A 21357-nucleotide genomic window follows, 5' to 3' on the forward strand; every position below is an offset into this window, starting at 1 on the left:
ATACTGGGATTTTTTTTTTTTTTTTAGTTTAAAAATTTCAAGATACCTCATTATTCTTCTGTAATTTTTTAGTGGCCATACCTAGAAGGAATTATTTTCTGACTTCAAACTGTCCCAATACTTTATCCCCCCCCCCCTTATGTGCAAATATATAGCCCAAATTATATATTTCATATCTATTCTGTCACTTGTCTTTTTCTTGTCTCATGCTAGGAGGAAAGAAATTAACAAAGAAACCAGTTTGTTCTTGAGTTTTACACAGTGTAACCCCTACAGAAAAAAAAAAAAAAATAGAACTCAAATATAATTCTAAAATTTGGAAAGCCTTATTTTCCACGGGGGGGGGGGTATTTTCTGCAGGGGGGTGGGGTGGGTAAATTCCAGCCACAGTAAGGGCTCTCTCTTGGAACAATTTCAATGAGTGGCCTCTAGTCCTCTGCAGGGTGTCTGGTTAGAGGTAAGAAGGAGGGTTATTGCTGGTTAATAATTTGTTAGTCATTATCATTTCTTGCCTTTGTCTTCTATTAAACTAGTGAAGGTAACTTAAGTTTTTGTAATCTTGCCAGCTAGTCCAGACATTTGCACCCTTCTATACATTTTGTGGCCTTTTGTTGAATTTTTTTAAGGGAAGCTACATTATCTTTATTGATAGGGGACGCAACAGTCATTCCATATTCTATTACAGGCCAAACTAGGGCTTTATACAACTTTAGCATGGTCTGTAGAGCTCTGGAGGAGATTGTCCATTTTATTAACCCTAGTCTTTGTGAGACTTTACCCAGGGGCAGATCCAGGATTTTTTTTAGGAGGAGGAGTTGCAAAATAGGTTGATCCAATAAACTTGCATTAGGAGGAAGTTTAAATAATGCAAATTTGCATTAATTAAGCAAATTACACTACTTTAGACTATGTTAGGGGGGGGTACCCCCTGGCCCTGCCACTGTCTTTAGCAACAATTATTCCTTTGTGATGTGAATTTCAACTTGTTATCAATAATCAGCCCAAGATCTCTATCTTCAGTTGCAGCTGAAATGGGTTGGGGTTGTGAATTAGTTGAACTTATATTGTAAAAATGACTAGGGTGGGTCTATTTGTGAGGTGGTGTCTGCATTTACTGGGCTAATTATTTTAGAATCATCAACATATAAGCTCAGCTTATTTAGAACAACATGTGGGGCATCATTAATATAGATATTGAACAACATTGGCCCAATCACAGTACCTTGTGGAACTCCACTGGTGACTGTTGCAATTTCAGGAAAGAAAGATTGGCCTCCATCACCATGAACCTTGACCACTTGCTTCCTATTTTTCAAGACGGCCATTATCCAGTTGGTTGCAACTGAGTTAATACCAATAGCATGCAGCTTTATTTTCAGTCTTTTATGACATACATTATCAAAGGCCTTGGCTAAGTCAAGAAGCACAACATCTATATCCACTCCTTGATCAATAAGTTCAATTACATATTTGTAGGCATCTAGGAGATTAGTTTCAGTCAATTGCCCTTGTCTCAAGCCATGCTTTTTTGGGGTGAGCAGCTCATTAGAAACTAGGTGCTTAGTCACAGCTGAATTCATAAGACTTTCCAATACTTTACCCACAGCTGATATTATACTAATAGGTATATAGTTCTCAGCCACATCTCTATTACCCCTTTTGTCAATAGGTGTAATATGTGCCAGTCTCCAGTCGTTTGGTACTACTGAGGTGTCTGGTGATTTTTGGAATAGCTTAGTTAGTAGTTCAGCTAAAACTGAACATGCTTCCTACATAAGTCTAGGGGAAATTCCATCAGGACCTGTTGACTTATTTTGATCCAGATTTTTTAACTGGTTATAAAATAACCCAGAATCAAGACTAAGGGGTGGCATAGGGTTATCAATTTGGTTATTAGGCTCTTCTGGTAGAGTTGTATCATCTGGGGTTATGAATACTGACTTGAATTGTTCACCTAGTAGATTTGTTATGTTCTTAGGGCTGGTACCCAATTAACCTTGATATGCTAAATGGGTCACTGAGTGTTTACCTGTTTTTTTCTCTGATTTCCATTTTTTTTTTTTTTTTTTTTTTTTTTTTCTCTGTTGCCATTTTGTCTATGTTAGCCATCAATGTTAATTTTTTAAGCAATCTGATTTGTTGAAGCTGATGTTTTCTTGCTAGTGTACTACTTTTCATACAACCAAGTATCAACCACCAGTGGTGTTGCATCAGGAGTGGGTGTCTGGATTTCATAAGCCTACCCCCTTGAGCCTCTAAAAAAGGCCCCTAAAATGTCCATGAGAACTGCGAAATTTGAAAAAACAAAGTAATTTCAGTTTATAAGTAGAAAAACTGAAATTAAATGAGCAAATAGTTTGATTGCTTATTTATTTTGAAATCTGACCATTGGGGCCCAACCTCTTTTAATAATCTCCATTTTCCCCTTCCAATGTTGCCCTATATTAAAGACAGTACTTAGTGATGGCTCATTTTTCTTGTTTTTACTTGCCAAAATAAGACACTTTACAAAATGAAAGAGAAATCTACTAAAGAACTAATTATGTTAATATTAAAAAGAAATCAGACAGATAGCTTCATTAAGTTTATCCATTGCTATGGAATTCAAACAAATTAGAATAGTATAGCCATGAAAGGTTGTCTATAAATGAATTTAAGCATGTATAAAGCCATTACTACAAAAGCACAGTTTATTGCTTACACTAACCATTCCCTAAACCCAGGTGGAGTTCATGCTGCATCTGTAAACTTGACTAAGCCTCCAACTTTTAGAATTATCAAGTAAACGTTTGTGTTCTTTTCATTATCTAGCCATCAGTAGAATTGATTTGCTGCTATAAATGCTAAAGCAGTGAAGCAGTTGGTTGAAACAAGATGGGATGCCAGAAATGAAGCTATCAAAAAGAATAAGGAACCACCACTCCACAATTCTGAACATTAAGAACTATTAACTGATTCACCTGAAAGTATTTATTGCCCTAAATTGTAACTGTAAGTAACAAGGTGAAACTGCACCTGTAGACATTTCTGCAGGTAATTACCTTGACAAAATAGATAAACTAAACCCAAGATTTGCTTAAAAACATCTGCAGTGAGGATTGGTGTTGACTGGACATGTATTAGGCTCTGTAATTTAATCCACCATTAGACCTAGCTGTGATCATAAAGGCATATACCAAGTCTACACTTGGCATACTCTAATGGCCTAAAGTTGAAGCTATGACACAACAGCAACTTTGGATTGAGTATGGCCAGGTGATAGAGTGTGACAAGTTGCAGTACTTACAACTAGTTTAACTTTGTGCAATACCATCCATTATACTTTTGCTAAAAACTCAGGAGCTTCCCAGTCTAGTTCCCACAGTTTACTAGACCAGTCAGCATTCATACTTTTCTTGAATATGCTGAGAAGACAAAGATGTAACAGTATTTCAATCAGGGAATTCCAACACCACCCTATTTGAAAAGAATGTAGCTCTCTTCTTTTTGAATCATTTTCTACCCATAATTTGGGGCTATGGATGCAGGCTGTTGTGTTTGGGTCTAAATAGGGCATCTTTGTTAGATATTGTAAAAGTTTCTAGGCAGTCATTACATCTCCTCTTTTTCTTCTGTAAATAATTTTGGGTAAATGCAGCATTTCTAGTCTTTGTTGTTTTTAAAAGAGCTTGGTATGACTTTCAGAAGTTTTGTTGATTTTCTTGGAATTTTTAATATTGAAGTTCTTTCCCCTTTTTGATTAGGCAGGCTACTGTCATGCAATATTCCAGTTTTGGTCTGATTAAACCTTTGTAGGGTTTGTTAATAACTTGATCTGCTGGTTATGATTCTATTGATGAGTGTGAGTAATTTGTTGGCAGAACTGATGATAAATTCTTCTGATACTGCAAGAATCTGTTGATTCACATTTTTAATAAATGCACAGTGAACTGCACTCTCTTCACCAACCATGATCTACTTATGTAGATCAGGTATAATATACCTGATGTCCCAGTCTTTCTAATGAGCATCAACTTCCTGGACATTGTACAAGATGTGCAATGAGAAATTGATGTTGAAGCCCAGAACTGTGGTTGGGAAAAATACTATATAAGGTTGAGAAAATCGAAAAATATGGCTTTTTGAAGTTATTGTTATCTGGTACCACTGCACAACAGTACTTTTTGGATGGACCAGTTTGCTTTGACTGTGTTGTTTACTAATGTGTTTGTTAGTAAATCATATTAGAGCCATATTCTTATTGTATGCTTTGAGCAATCTATATAATCAAGAGATATTAATTAGATTTTCCATAGTTATGAACTCTGAATATGGCTGGTCAGGAGAGTGCATTTCAATTCATATCTAATAGACCTTGGTAGGGATTTACTTGGTTTTCAGTTGCCTTGGTCATGATACTTTTTCATGACCTGGACAGCCTTCTTGGCAAGTCTATTGGTTTTGTGATACCTGGGCTGGATGTGCTTAGTGATATGCTAAGCTCTGGCAAAACTGATGAATTCTCTGGAAGTGAATTGAAGGTTGTTGTCAGACATTAGCTGTGATGGTATGCCATACCAAGCAAAGTGCTCTTAAGTCATGTTATGATTGCATTTCACAAAGTTGCCCTGAGTCTATTGACTTTGAAGCTTTGATAGTTGAAAATTTATTAGGAAATTAGACAAATTCCATTCAATTAGATGTGCAGCCAGCTTTTTCAAATGAAGCGTTTCGAGGTTATGATTGGTCATTGGCTCCTCAAGTTGTTTTGCATTTTGCCATGTTCTGTTCAATATCTGTGATGAACCCTGGTCAATAAACTAGCATCTTTACATTCTGTTTGATTTTGAATAGGAGCCTTGACAGAGTATCAGCGACTAGGATTTTAAGTCCTGGTTCAAACTCCTGACTCATGTCATAAGGTTGGAGCTGAAGCAGTAATAGCTGTACTCATGGTGAGGCTTTTTAAATAGGACTTTGCACAACAGTTTTCAGAGGGCAGTGGTCAGTTGTGATGACAGTGTAGTGACTGAAAGTGTCTATATCCATACACAATGGCATATAATTCTTTTTCAAATTGTGAGTTCTTCTGCTCTGTCTTACTGAGCCCTGTCCTTCCAAACACCAGACACAGGTCACAAGGTTGGAGCTGAAACAGCAACAGTTACACTTGTGGTGAGGCTTTGTGAATGGGACTTGGGGCAGCAGTTTCCAGAGAGCAATGGTCAGTTGTGACAACAATGTAGTGACTGAAAGTGTTTACAGCTATGCACAATGGTGCATAACTCCTTTTCAAATTGTGAGTACTTCTGTTCTATCTTTCTGAGCTTTGCCCTCTTAAAACAAGGTGAACACTGAGCCCATGGCTGGAAGCATCAACAATGAGTTATAATTTCTTGCTCTGGTGGTTGAAATTTTGGGTGTTTGACACTTTAGAGCTTTTCAGATCCTCAAGTATTTTTATATATTCCTCTGACCAATAGGTTTGTTTTAGTTAAGTCATGGAGTAGTTTTTAGTGGATATACTTGGTGTGTATATAGTGGGATAGTTAATCATCTCAAGGAGGGTTAGAAGTCCTTGTGGCATGATGAGTTTGGCATGTGGTTTAGAGTGAAATTTTATTGGAATATGGAGGCATCCAAGTGGAAAAGATTATGTGGCTGTAAAAACTGACTCTGGAGGCCTGAGAAATCACTTTTATTTTTATTGAGATGGATACTCTTAGCTAGGGCACATTCAGGTATTGCATCTAGGTGTTCATCAGCCTCTTCTTACATTGCATCATACATGATCATGCTATTGATGATGATGAAGAAAGCCTCTCTGTATTCAAAAGCATCTTTCATCCTCAACTGAAATTCATCTTACACTGATGAATGAGTTGTAAAAACCTGTCTTTTTTCTCAACCATCACCCTTAAGTTGACCTGCTCTGTTTTGGCGACAATCTCTTTAATAATACCTACGGTTTTCAGTTGGGGTAGTTCTTGCTTAAATTTATCCTGCAGAGTGGCAGGTACTTGCCTAGCTGGGTTGAGAGTTGGGTTGGCACTGTCTTTCAAATCAATGCTGTATTTGACACTGTCTTTGAAATCAATGCTGTATTCTCTGTTGAATTTCCATATTCTTCTAATACTTTTTTATATTCCTCCTTCAGGAATGGTACTCTTGATGATATTAAGTCTATGTTTAGTACCAGCTTATTCAGGTCCAATTCAAGACTTAAACAGTAGCCTAGGATGGGGGTAGCTGAAGTTTCTACTGCATAGAACTGTTGTCTGACACCAATGTTATCTTTGTATACACATGATAATTTGCAGCATCCTCCTACTGGTATCCTCACTCCACAGGAAGTGGCAAGGTGTTGAATTGCAGGTTTCATGGTGGGTTTTGGGGTAATGTGGTAAAAGTATTTCTTTTGAATAATATTGACTTGGGCCTCTGTATTGATTCAGAACTGGACAGGAACTGATTATTGGCAATCAAGGCTGTTGCTGCTTTGTCATTGTTTTGGTTTGTTCAATGGAGTACAGGAAAGGTGTATCATCACTTAAGTCAGCTTCAATATCATCTTCATCCACTGTGTTTACTATCTTACTTTAACAAACTCATGCAAAATGGTTAATCTTTTTCCATATGGAGCATGGATTTCCCTGGGCTAAGCAGGCATGGGAGAGGGGGTATGTTCCACCACAGGAGCAGCATGGTTTGCTTTTTGAACTGCTTGCTTACTGTTTGTTCCTAAAGCTGTTCTGTTTTGGGTAACATCAAATGGCATCAATTTCTTACTTTTTTGAGAATAGGCTTAGTTCTGTGGAGCTTTTTAAACTGTTTCTTGGTCACTTCATGTGTTCTCCACATAAGGGTTGCTTTCTGAATTGTAAGTTCATCATCTTCAGTCAGAAGCTTCTTGTATGTATTTTGGTCTAGTATTCCACTCACTATTCCATCACAGACCATTTTGTTTGAGTGAAAGTATGAACATGGTATCACTAATGTCTTTAGCACTGTAATACACTTTTCTGCACTTTCTACCTCAGTTTGGTCTCATTTCTTGAATAGGGTTCATGCAAAACTATGTTCTTCTGTGGTGAAGCATAAGTCTTAAATTTTCTCAATGTATGGTTATATTCCGTTCTTTGTCTGTAATGATGAAGGTGTCATATGTTCTTCAATAATTTGCTCCAGCCCAGATAAGTAGGTGAGCACAATGGGTTTTCTCAGTTTAGCCTGCTAACATCAATTAATTTTGCTGTTTGAACATGTCCCATTCTATTGCTATGGAGCTGGGTTCCCAGTTTTTGATGGCTTTAAGGACATCCATAAAACCCATTTTGAAAACATGTAATGCATGTATATTATAAAGGTTTATTGGCCCAAGCTATCTACAAAATAAATGATATTTCACACTTTGTGTTGTCTTCACATAAGGGTTGCTTTCTGAATGGTAAGTTTGTCCACTTCAGTTAGAAGCTTTTTGCATGCATTTTGGTTTAGCATTCTACAGATTATTCAATCACAAACAATTTTGTATGGCGCCGAGTATGAACATGGTTTCACTAATGTCTTTAGCTCTGTATTATATTTCTCAATACTTTCTACTGCAGTTTAGTCTTGTTTCTGGAACAAGTATCATGCATAAACTATGTTTTTCTGTGGTGAAGCATAAGTCTTAATTTTCTCAATGTGTGGTTCTGTTCTTTGTCTGCAATGATGAAGGTGTTGAATATTTCTCTCAAATTTGCTCCAGCCCAGATAAGTAGGTGATCACAATGAGTTTTCTCAGTTTAGCCTGCCAGTGGGCCTGTAAACATCCATTGGACATGCTCTTGGAACTTGTCCCATTCTTTTGCTAGAGAGCTGGCTCCTCAGTTCATTGATGGATGAAGGTCATCCATTGGATCCTATTCTGAAAACATTTAACGCACGTCTTTTACAAAGGTTTATTAACCCAGGCTGCCTATAAAATAAATGAGATTACATACTGTACATAAGAATGCTGCACTAGCCCAATTAGGTCATTTCTATTTTTCCACAAAATATAGAGACTTTCTGCCCTATCTCTGTGGTGCATCTCATTGAGGCCTAGTTTCATGCTGAATAAGACTCTTTGATGATGCAGAATTGGTATTTTTGGGCATCTAGTTCCTAGTTAACCATGATTTGGTATTTTTGGGCATCTAGTTCCTAGTTAACCATGATTTTACAGTAGGCTAACAATGAAGCTAGTTCTTGCTTTGGTCAAAGTGTCGGGTACCATGCACACACCCACCATATCATAGCATGTCTGAAGAGGTACTTCGCAGGACATGGAATCCCATGCATACTTGTATCTGATAACAGTCTGCAATCTACCTCAGAACTGTTTCAGAAATTTGTAAAAGACTGGGAAATAGAACACAAGACTTCATCACCAAATTTCCCTCAATTGAATGGCTTGGTAGAAAGATCAGTACAGACTGTCAAAGATATCCTTGTCAAAACTGAGCTAGATAGAGGGGATTATAATTTGGTCTTATTTGAATACAGGAACACCCCTATTAACGGTTTTGCATTATCAGCCCAGCTACTAATGAGCAGAAACTTGAGATCGATTGTTCCATGCACAGGGAAACTTCTCTCCCCATGCAGTCCATTATGGTAAATTCAGAAAACATAGAAATAAGCAACAAACACTCCAAAAGAAATATCATGATAGAAACTCAAAGAAGCTAAATCCCCTACAAGCTAGACAAGCAGTCCAAGCCCAAATTTACAGCAAAGTATGGGAATCTGGTGTAATTAAGAAAGCAGACACTAATCCTTTATCATACATAATTGAGACAAATGATGGGGGAACATATTGCTGGAATAGGAAGCATATAAAAGTTCTTCACCAGCTAAACACACCACTTTCTACTGGCCAACCAGCAAGAACTCTACAGGCTGAACCCCTTGCACACCCATTTTCTGAAAATCCCGCATCACCATCAAACGTGCCAGGCATTTCTATTGCATCTCCATCCACAAATCCACTTATAGCTGCCACACCTCCATCCAAAACCCCTGAATCAAGCCGCCCACAACAAGTTGCCCACAATACCAGCCCAGCTTTCCACACACAAATACCCGCAACCAGCACTGATCTTGCTGCCGATTCTGATTTGCAGAATGTTTTTCACTCAGCCCACTCTGATTGTTCTGTAAAAAAGGAGCTTAACCTCTAAGTATCAAAAGTCAAATGAGATATATAGAGAAAATGAGTGGAGGGCTTTATTCCAAGCGAAGTGAAGTGAGATTATAAGCGAATATTTAATATGTTGTTAGTCCCGGTTAAAGTCAAGGCATTGTAGATAAAACCTTGTAAAGGATGCCCTGCTTCATTGTTTGAATTTAAAAAAAAGAAGAAGTGAATCTTGCGCCTTCTTATAAGTGAAGTGAAGTGAGATTATAAAAAGAAATATGAATTATTCCCAAGTAGCTTTGATGTTACCAAAGTTGAATTGGTTATCCCTTTGTTGTTATTTAAGTATATTTTTGTACCCACCCCCTGGTTTTGGAAAGGAGGAAAGGTGTAACATTCTAACTTATCTTTCTATTCTAGTGACTTGGGTTTCTACAATTATTGAATAAAGTAATTGCTGTATCTAACGAATTTTTACAAAGGTAGTGATCCTGGGAAATCTTGAATATTTTGTAGCATTAGTCTTTGTCTTGGACCATATCACATTTATCTGGGTTAAAAATAATATCTTAAGAGCAAGTTTATTATCCAATTCTTCTTAGAGGAACTAATGAATACATAATTTCTATTAAAGGTAACATTGTACCAGCAATAGTTCTTTCTGACAGGAGTTTTTGTGTAAGTGTTGTCTTGTTCTAAGAACCAGAGACAGTTTTGCTCCTGGCCAGTATTTTAACATTAACTGCACAATGTTTTAGCTGAGTGTCTGGTCAGTGTGAAAATATATCCTTTGGGGTACAATTCATTTCCTAAAAATATTTATCCTCAGTCTTCATTAGAGATTCAAAACCAAAATTACTTTGGGATTTTGTCATTCTTTATTTTTATCTACATTCATGTTTAATGGTAGTGATGGTCTGTCAATGCTGTCTGGGTGGTCTGGACAAGAGGAGCAACCTATAGTGTGCCAAATAGATTTCAAGATTGTAGGAACTTCAAAAGAACTAAGTACACTTTATCTGGATTTGCTGGTCCAAATTTTGATGCATAAGCTGTGGTGTTCCTACTGAAAAATTTACTTTTTTGAACAAAATTGCAACCAATTTTCAATTCCCTGAGCTTCCCAACTACAAAAGCAAAATCTTAAAGTTAGTACAAAAAAAAAACTTTGTGCAGCTGTACATGTGTGCCTAGATTTTTTAGAGTATGCATGTAATAGGGGTTTTGATTAGAGCTAGACTGGTATGGATTTTTGGGGTCAGTATATTGTTGTTGTACTGGTGCAATACAAATATAATTTACGGATAAATTCCCTTCCAGAAAAAAAACCTTACCTAAAATTTAAACCCTGCATTCTCTGCCCATATTCATGCTCACATCTTTCTTTCTCTGGTCTACTACACACAAAAGAACAACCTCAATAATTCTTTTTGGATTTCAAATAATGTAAAAAAGATTTATTTGGAGAAATTTTGAAAAACAATTAAGCCAAATAAAGGTCAAGTACAGACAGTAACACTATTTTAAGCCTGTTTAATTACATAAACATAAATATGTCAAAATCTGATATAAAAAAGTGTAAGATATTTATTGAAACTGATCATTCAGAACCCAAATTTTAATAGCGAGAATGTGAATTTTAATCATTCACATATTAATTTGATAACTTTAATTTACATTCATATGATATGGTCTCTTATTAAAGAATCCATGCTAGGCACACTGGATATAGGTGTGCAGCTAGGGTCTTAAGTTTGGAGAAGGGATTTAAAGGATGTGTTGACAAAATCGTCCAGTATACAGATACATAAGTTCAATTTCCAAGGCAAATAGGTAGATTTTCTAACAGGGGGGGGGGTGTCCAAGGGGGACACCTTGGAATCCCTCCGTTCTTAAACTCATAATGCATATCAAACCTTGCTGCACCAGGTGTGTATGGACAAGTATTGACATCAAATATACTTTGACTTCATTTGCCTCACCTCTGCTGCTCTCTACACCATGGAATCCCTCCGTTCTTGAATTCATAATGCATATCAAACCTTGCGGCACCAGGTGTGTATGGACAAGTTTTGACAACATATATACTTTGACTTCATCTGCCTCACCTCTGCTGCTCTCTACACCATGGAATCCCTCCGTTCTTGAATTCATAATGCATATCAAACCTTGCTGCACCAGGTGTGTATGGACAAGTATTGACAACAAATATACTTTGACTTCATTTGTCTCACCTCTGCTGCTCTCTACACCATGGAATCCCTCCGTTCTTGAACTCATAATGCATGTCAAACCTTGCGGCACCAAGTGTGTATGGACAAGTACGGTATTGACATCAAATATACTTTGACTTCATTTGCCTCACCTCTGCTGCTCTCTACACCATGGAATCCCTCCGTTCTTGAATTCATAATGCATATCAAACCTTGCTGCACCAGGTGTGTATGGACAAGTATTGACAACAAATATACTTTGACTTCATTTGCCTCACCTCTGCTGCTCTCTACACCATGGTTAGACTTAGCTGGTGGCTCCAAACCCAGGGACTGGAGAAGCGAAGATTACCTGAGGAAATCTGGCATCATCTTCTAGATCAGTTGTGCATTAACAAAAAGAAAAAATCAGCCAATATCTGATATTTTTTTTGTGATATCTGATAATGACACTGACCCCCAAATTTGCCAGCCAATATATCGGTCAGGCCTAGTTATGATGATGTGTTTCTGCTTAAAAATAAGAAAATCAATTTTATGTGACATCTCTTTTGAACTTGGTCAAGTGTTAACAAAAGAATGGTTTATGTTGTGTTCAAGCAATGTAGTGAATATTTTCAGAAAGTGTGACAGAAAGCTCAAAAGAGTAACGGTTTCAACCCTTACTCTGACCAGGGGCGTATTTTGCTATGGGACAAGGGGGGAGGGGGAACTGTCCCCTCCAGACCCAGGTCCCTCCAGCTGAAATTTAGTTTCTGCAAAAAAATCTTGTCAAAATTTAGATAAGCCTGCATAATTGAAGTATCCAGAGAAACAGGTCGGTTTTTTTCAGTATATCTTTGCCTTTATGGTAATATATTACTCATTTTTCAGTTTTTACCATCAGTTTTCACTTGGTTTGAGAAAACTGGCTCCAACTTTGCCCCCCACCCTCCAAGATTTTGACGAAATTACGCCACTGACTATGATCCAAATTTTTCATCACATCGCAGTTATGTTTGACAATTCGAACAAGTAGAGGAACTCTATGGGATCCTGACTGCCCACCAAATATGTTGTAATTTACTCAGACTCCCTCTCTGCATTGCAGCTATTAAAATAATATCAAGCTAAAAAAGAGGACAGAGATTTAGCCTATATACTATGCATTGCCTATTATATATAGTCTCCAATAAAAAGGCTCATCTATAAACTACCAAGAACATGTCTCTCATTCCAAACTTAGATCAAAGAACCACCACCCCCTTCAGAGACGCTCTGTAACTAAGACTTAAATGCATATCCAGTACTAAATAGCAAAGTTCCTTTTAAGACAAAGAAGAAAATCATTCTCTAACATTAAATAAGATGTAGCAATAACAGCCTTAGCATCAACGCCTGCTCCTGCAAAATACTTCTAATATCTGGAAGTGCCCACAGGATTTGAGCAAATTGCTGTTGATTTGCTAAAAACAAAAATAAAATGAGGTACTAGACAATTTACTGTTAAAGTGCATTGTTCTGGGTATAGAATCTAACAAAAGCTGTCTAGAGCTTTTCCTAATGTTAAAAAATTAAATTTCTCTGTTGCAACACCAGGGCTTATGCATCAAAATTTACAAGCAAACCCAGAAAAAATGTACTTAGTTCTTTTGAAGTTCCTACAATTTTGTAATCTATTTGGCACACTATAAGTTGCTCCTCTTGTTTGGACCATCTTGACAGTATTTTTAACCAATACCGTTACTATTATTAAATATGAATGTAGATGAAAATAAAGAAGGATAAGCTCCCAAAGTAATCTTGCCTCTGAATGAAGCCAGGCTAAATATTTGGAGGAGATGAATTGTACACCAAAGGATATATTTTTACACTGACCAAACACTCAGCTGAAACATTTTGCAGTTAATGTGAAAATACTGGTCAGAAGCAAAACTTCCCCTGGTTCTTAGAACCAGACAGTGTCTGCAGAAAAACACCTGTCAGAAAAAAAAACTATTGCTGTTACAATCTCACCTTTGACTGACATTGTGTATTCATTAGTTCCTCCAATAAGACCTAGATAATACACTTGTTCTTAAGACATTATTCGGCAGAATAAATATCTATTGAACAAAGCAAAAACAATGGCAAAGCAGCAATACCCTTGATTTCCAACAAAAAGTTCCTGTCCAGTTCAGAATCAATACAGAGGTCCAAGTCAATATTATTCCGAAGAAATACTTTGACCACATTACCCCTAAGCCCGCCATGAAACCTGCAATTCAGCACCTTGCCAGCTCCTGTGGAGTGAGGATACCAGTAACAGAAGACTGCAAATTATCATGTATATACAAAGATAACATCAGTGCCAGACAACAGTTCTATGTAGTAGAAACTTCAGCTACCTTCATCATTGGCTACTTGGACCTGGTTAAGCTGGTACTAAACATAGACTCGAAATCCTCAAGAGTAGTCTACCATGCCTGAAGGAGAAGCACAAACGGGGATTAGGCGAATATTAAAACTCAACAGAGAATGCAACATATATCTGAAAGACAATGCCATTCCAACTGTCTACCTAGCTAGGCAAGTACATGCGGCTCTGCCAGGTAAATTTAAGCAAGAACTACCTAAACTGGAAACTTTAGAGATTACTGAAAATGTTGTTACGCCAACAGAGTGAATCAACTCAATGGTCACTGTTGAGAATGAGGACAAGTTCATACAACTCATTCATCAGTGCAAGAAGAATTTCAGAGGAGGGTGAAAGATGCATTTGAGTGCATAGAGGCTGATGAACGCCTAGCTGCAATTCTTGAATCAGCCAACTTTCAGCTCCAGCCTTGTGACCTTAGTCTGGAGTTCCAGCCAGGATCTGAGGTCCTAGTCGCTGATACTCTGTCATGCCTCCTATTCAAAACCAAACAGGCAGTAAGGATGTAAGAGAGAGAAAAACGGGTAGAGTTTAGGTGAAACAGAGGAGCAAAAAAAAAAAGAACAAACTTCTAATAATAAAGATCCGAATATTTCAACTCCACGTCTGGAAGCATTTAACAACGCGAAAAAACATTATGTGCACATTGTGCGGTTATTCAGGTTTTTATAGTGATTGCTGTATTTTGGAGGTTATTAATATGTGAGTTTTGTGTATATATTTTTTTGTCTTTTTCTTTTTATCTTGCGTTTAATTTAATTTAACTTAAATTTTTTGCACTTGATAAAGGCTAACGAAGAAGAACGCTCCCGAACGTGGGGTCAAAATATTTTGATTTTTATTATTTAAAGATTGTATTTTTTGTGTTTTTTTTGCTTGTTTCACCGTTTTACTTAAATTATACCTGTTTTCCTCTTTTTTAAATTCTGTAAATGGGAAAGCAATGTGGACTAAGAAATTATTTACTAGTACTGGTCAGGGATCATCACAGACATTGAACAGTACATGGTAAAATTCCAAACATGCATCAAGCACATGCCAAACAGCTCGGAGGAGCCGATGACCAATCATAAACTTGAAACACTCCATTTGCACAAGCTGGCTGCGTATCTATTTGAACGGAATGATTTTGATTTCCTAGTAATTGTGGACTATCAAAGCCGTTTTTCGAAGTTTTCAGACGCAGGACAACATCGTCTAACGCGGTCTTAATCCGACTTAAGGGCAAAATGCTTGGCATGGCATACCGTCACAGCTAATGTTTGACAACAACCCTCAATTCACTTCGAGAGAATTCATCAGTTTTGCCACAGCTTGGAGCATATAACTGAGCACATCCAGCACGAGAAGGCTGTACAGATCATGAAAAAGCATCATGACCCAACGCAACTGAAAACAGAGAAGACCGCTACCTTGGTTTACTAAAATACCAGAATGCACCAATTGATGGCTGCGCAATCGACATTCAGGAATGCCTGACGGAAAAACAGCCGCGATCGTACCAGGTGCAGATAAGTGAAGGTGTGATTCTGCAGTGGAAGCACAAGCACCTATTATGTCGCCCACATCACAAATAAGAAGGTATAAGTTTGGTTCGTGAAGGATTTGACGATGGCATACTGCCTGATAGGGCTGCCATGTCGGCACCCTCTCCACTTGAGGTGAACCAGTCCATGCCCACATTGCCAATCCAAGATAAGAATCAAACACCTGCACCCCCCCCCCCCCTAGAGCACCACTGCATCGTCGCCTCTAGAATCGAACAAGACGCCAACGATGGCATGCATAAATATGGCCGCTTGTAAGAAAGTCCCTGAAACTCAACCTGTAGGAGGAATTTCAAAAGTAGACTGATAGAATCTCCCAAGAGGAAAAGTGATTCTTTTTTTTTGTAAGTGATAAGAAAGGAATGCAGCATTCTTATATACAGTGTGTGATTTCATTAATTTTATAGGTAGCCTGGGGCAATAAACCTTGATAATAGACGAGCATTACCTCTAGTGCATGACTAGCGCAAACCGTTTTAGGGAAGTATAAGATGTGTGATCAGCTGCAATTAAAGTTTCTTAAAGATTAAGCTTAAAAAATCAACCTTTGATCATATATAAGTTAAATCAAATTGACAAACCTTGCTTTACTATTCACAGAACACAAATTAGACCCATGGAAGGATTTTGAAAGAACTATAAATGAAATAACCTCTCTTTTTAGCTAGAAAATTTAACTATGATTTAGGTTGTGCTTTGACACTGGTGTCCTTGTATCCCTAATTAACTGTAAGAATTTGTATATACTCTATTATTTGACAAGTTTTCAGGGGCATTCCAAAATTCACATCCTCAGGACATAAAACCTACTAGGCATTTATATCCAACTAGGCATTTATATCCATGGGTGTAATTTCAGCATTTTGGTTCGGGAGGGGGTGAGAGGAGCTCCACTTCCCGGTTGTCTGGAGGGTATGGGATACCCTTCAGGGGAAAAGGAAGTGTTAAGGGGCTCTCACCTGAATTCTGTTTTTTTTTTTTTTAATGCAAGCTTAAATGTGTTTAAACTCTCTGAAAGGTTTTTTTTTCGGTAAGTCATTTATAATGCAAACTAAACACCAAATGGTTGAAAAGTAAGAGTGGTGTGGGCGTGTCCTAAGTCTTGAATAGCACATATGTCTTCAAGTGCTAACAAGGAAAAGTTACCATTTAGCAAAGACGCTATAACTAAACAGTTAATTTAAAAGAAAATTACGCAATGCATAATAAACAATACACACATCAAACAAACATAAACATGATAGTCCTGCTTCCGCGCCCGTCCCGTGTTGAGGTTCACCTGTGGATTCTCGATGCCCAGCGTGCAAGGCGTGTATCTGTTATTGTACTCTTACCTTACTTACTATCAAACTTCCGACAAAACCAGCACTATCGTAATTTTTGAAGTATCGGCGGTAATTTAAAAAAAAAAAATAGACTAAAATGTACCTCTTAACCTGCTACTGCTTTATGTTTTGAAAAAAAAAACTAGCAATACATAAACCAGTGTCTCCCCAATTATTATTTTTTGGCTTACGTAATTAATTGTAATATTTTTCTAATTATTGGGGATAACTACAAACTTTTGTAAATTTGCTCTTACTTATTTTTTATATGAAGTTCGTTTTAATCTATGTTATTCAAGCTTCAGTTTTGGAATCAATTGATAGGACTAAATATGTTTGATGCCATGTTTATTTGACTTTCTGTGTTTTAAAGTTCAGTTTTGGGATTAGAAAACACCTGAAATTTCGTAGATATTTCGAACTTCAAGTATATAATTACTTTACTTAAGATTGATTAGAAACTCAAAAACAGATTTAGAAAACCATAAACAAGGCCACTCCACTTCATTTTCTTTTCGCGAGTTGCTACATTTGGTTTCTCTTTGCACAGAAGTGAAGTTTGCGAGAAAGCATTTGACATTATTAATACAAGAGAGTTTAAGTATTTGTGTTTTACCTACGATTGGTTTGAAACTTTAAAAAGGTTTAGAAAACCATAAACAAGCTAAATCAATTTCTTTTTCTTCTAATATGAGTCTAGTTGCAACATCTAGTTTCTCTTTATCCAGACTTGAAATCCATACAACTGAAACATTGATGATTGTTGACGCCCTATGGCCCATGGATGGTGCTGGGGGATCTTTAGCCTTTATGCTTTTTAGATTTGAGTGTTTTTTATTCATTTAGAGCTTCTCAGTGTATATCTTTATTGATGCCTACAGATCTTACCCTTAGGGAGAGCAATGTGGTCAACATACGGAGACACTTTTTTATCCCACTATTTTTTTCAGTGGAAAAAGGGAAGAAGGCTTGTACCAATTTTCAAGCGACATTCTCTTTGTTCTGTGTGCCCATATTTATGTTTACGTTTGGTCAGTTGTTTTGATACATCCCGTATTTGAAGCTTCTTTCTAGCCATGAGATTGTTCATTAATTAACCCAAAGAATAGACGCTCATTTCAAGTAGAACCAATTGACGAGAATAAGAACTTGATCTACTTTTGTACATCATTCTTTATTTCTCTTTAACGACCCTTTCATACTACCCAGTATTTATTTATTGATGCCTACAGATCTTACCCTTAGGGAGAGCAATGTGGTCAACATACGGAGACACTTTTTTATCCCACTATTTTTTTCAGTGGAAAAAGGGAAGAAGGCTTGTACCAATTTTCAAGCGACATTCTCTTTGTTCTGTGTGCCCATATTTATGTTTACGTTTGGTCAGTTGTTTTGATACATCCCGTATTTGAAGCTTCTTTCTAGCCATGAGATTGTTCATTAATTAACCCAAAGAATAGACGCTCATTTCAAGTAGAACCAATTGACGAGAATAAGAACTTGATCTACTTTTGTACATCATTCTTTATTTCTCTTTAACGACCCTTTCATACTACCCAGTATTTATTTTTATCCTGTAAAATAGACAGTCTGTTTTCTTAGGAATGACCCAAACGAAGTATCACTAGTTTGGTTGCTTGCTACTGATGGTTCGTAAGTGGGATTTCCGAATTTTACTGCTAAGGATATCTTTTCTGTTGGTTGTATACAATGAGTGTTTAGTCTACTATATCAATTTATGGAAGTGGGAGGCTAATACTGGAGAAGGTGCTAGGATCTTGGTTGTTGCTGATCCTCAGATTTTAGGTAAGCCTGTACAGTGAGCTAAATTAGAAATTACTTATAGAAATGATTTATTTATATAATTACAATAATATTTTAAAAATAATTATTACATATAGTTACAATAATTTATATTACCCTCTATATATGTAAATCCCTATAAAGAGTACTGTGAAGAAAAACAATACGAAAACGAAGACATTAATTTACATCATTAATTTTATTTATTTGGAAGCGAATTATAAAAACAAAAGTACAGAGCAGAGAAGAAGAAAAAAGAAAAGAAAACGCACACAACTCACGGTAATAAGCACCAGTAAGGACAAAGACACTATTAAAAATAATGCAATTCTAAAGAAAGGAAAACGAAAAAAATATAGAGCTACTGGGTCAGTGCTGCAAATTAAAAGATGACTTACCTTCAGTAACTGGGCATTGTAAAAAAAAAAATGCTTATTTTTTTACAGAAGCACTGGGATTACAAGATAAGAATTATGGACCCATGGGGGAGAACTTAGAAAATATTTTGTGAAATTGTAGAAAACCGAGCAAAGTTTTGACTCATCTAGATCTAATTGTTTTCCAGAATGATGTAATGTAAAAAATAAGGGACAAAAGCTACCAAATTGAAAAGCTAAAAAAGAAGATGGTGCAGGAAATATAGTTTATTTGGAACAAAATATGAATAAAAACCGTACTTGGCATGTGGTGTGAACTGACCGAAGTTCTGATCTTAAGTTTAAAATGGCCTTTACTTTTCTTTGAAAAACTTCTTTTTCGGCAAGTCTCTTTTTAATTAATCAATTCCTAAAAATCTTTGAGAAATACGGAAATTTTGCTTGTGTTTTTGAAGAAAAAATATGAAGTTCTATCAGAATTCAAAGTTATTTGATTTAGAAAAAAGTTTAGCTTCGAATCCAGGACACCTTACTTAGACAAAATGCAGTGAATTCGCAAAATCAAAACTTTTCAATAGAAAATTACACAGAAGGACTTTTGTTTTGGAAAACCAGTGTCAGCTCCAGTTCTTAGAAGATGAAGACCTGTCGATTTGCTATGAAAACAAAACTACCCTGTCTAGACAAAGATTTACCTCTACGATGTCAAATAAATTTAATGCGCCATGGCCACTTCTGAAATTATTTGTAAGTGAATGAAGTAGTTTCGTATATAAGAAAGTTCACGTTATCTTGTTTACTTTTCATACTACTACTCGATTAAAATAAAAGAGGCATCAAATGCATAACTTAGGTTAGGTTAACCAAAAGTCGGAATTTGACATTTTTTTTAAATTTTTTTCCAAAAAATCTGGAAGAGACAAAGAATTTTGTTTTCCATTCTAAGGGGGAAAATTTAATATTATGCAAGAATATGACATAAGATTGTTCTGGAAAAGTTTACTTCCCCAGCTAAAATAGTCTCGTTTTGATACCATTCAAGTATGTTTTTTTTTGGAAAACTCTTGGAGATTTTAAAAACTTCCTGGTGACTCCCCCCCTTATGATTCCCATACTCAGGGAAAAATTTCGAGCTTGGATCTCTTACCGCTTCAGAGCTACAGACTGCTGATCACACAAAAAAAAATAAGAGCTGCGATAGTAGTAATGTTGCCCTGAAACACAAGAAATCTTGACCGTTTAGTTTTACAGCGATAACTTCGCTTTAAGGTGGGGGTAATAATAAAAAATACCTTTATTTGATAATTCGAATAAAAAGTGCCCAGAAATCCTGGAATATTGAGTTATTTTTAGGGGGGAGGGGGATCGAGTCCCACATTTTTTCTGATACATTCTAGAGTAGGAAAATATCAAAGAAGCAGTCTTGCCATTTAAAGTAAAATATTTATATGGCAACCAGCTAGGGATATGCATAGAATCAACTTGTTTCAACATCGAGTACATGTGAAACAGTTAATGGATGTTATATTTTGAGGCCTTAGCTTGTACATCCTGCTGTTTTAGAAATAACGACTTAGATTGTGTTAGGTTTTATGCTTTTGGCAAGTTTATAAAGCACTAGCCTATATACATTGTGCATTTTAAAACTAACAGCATTGATTGGATGTCAGGAAGTAGAGAATACGTTTGGGTTTAAGAATATAGCGTGTTTTGAGACCGTCTTTTAAGAAACTTGTGGGTCCGGGGTTTGATCACCGTTGCAGCAAGGTTGGGTGACAAAGTTGCTACTTGTCCCTGTAAAAGAAGACTCAGCAACCGAGACGTCGATTTGACGTTTCAGGCCCCGAAGGATCCTTATTCTTTATTCCTTAAGGAACTTGTCATAATTTTTTTATTTTCGTTTTGAACAAAAAATTCTTCTGCGGTGTTTAATTGATGGCTAAGAAAGAGTTGCGTCCGGAACCCTTGTTGCGGATAGCCCAACAACTTTTAAGAAGCCATGTGTATTCAATTTAATACCAATGTAGTAAATGAAACGTCCCTCCTATTATTATTTTTTTGGGGGGAGAGGCTTTTACAGCCATAGAAGTTGGGCTCATTGAGCTATTGCTCTTCTTGAACCTATGCAATGTTGAACGTATTCTTTCAGTTGAATGAAGGTTTCTTTTACCTTGAATAGCACTAAGAATGTTGTTATTTTAAGATGAATATAATAAAAGAAAAACATAAAAAGGCGCATGAAATAAAAATAAGCCTTTATCTTGTGTATTTTTATTTCTTGCTGTCTAGTTTTCCAGAGCTTCTGAACTTTGGCTTTTTTAAGGTTTGTATAGGAAATATTAATATTCTAGATGAAGTATTAAGTACATTAAATTCGCAACTTTTTTTCAAAGTTCAATGTAGAAACAATAGTGAGTTTGCAACATGCATCCAAAATATTAAAATTGTGCTCTTTGAATATTGGTTTGTTGGCCCAATGAAAGTATTTCAATGAAACATCTCTTAAGAGTTTGACCTGTCTCCCATTTCTTGGAGAATTCCTACCTTTGGAGGTC

At 36.6% G+C, this 21357-nt stretch overlaps 1 protein-coding gene across 1 annotated transcript in view; it reads left to right on the forward strand.

The window, feature by feature from the left end:
• Positions 1–21357, forward strand: part of Mppe (Metallophosphoesterase) — a 30591-nt gene that overhangs the window by 2149 nt on the left and 7085 nt on the right. The window contains exon 2 of the mRNA XM_089092097.1: positions 18225–18428. Within this exon, the coding sequence (XP_088948223.1) occupies positions 18269–18428 (160 nt within the window). The 5' untranslated portion in view covers positions 18225–18268. The remainder of the gene's footprint in view (positions 1–18224; positions 18429–21357) is intronic.

The sequence above is a fragment of the Artemia sp. Qi Xiang Cuo genome, chromosome 7, assembly GCF_049724085.1.
Source record: "Artemia sp. Qi Xiang Cuo chromosome 7, ASM4972408v1, whole genome shotgun sequence".
NCBI lineage: Eukaryota > Metazoa > Arthropoda > Branchiopoda > Anostraca > Artemiidae > Artemia > Artemia sp. Qi Xiang Cuo.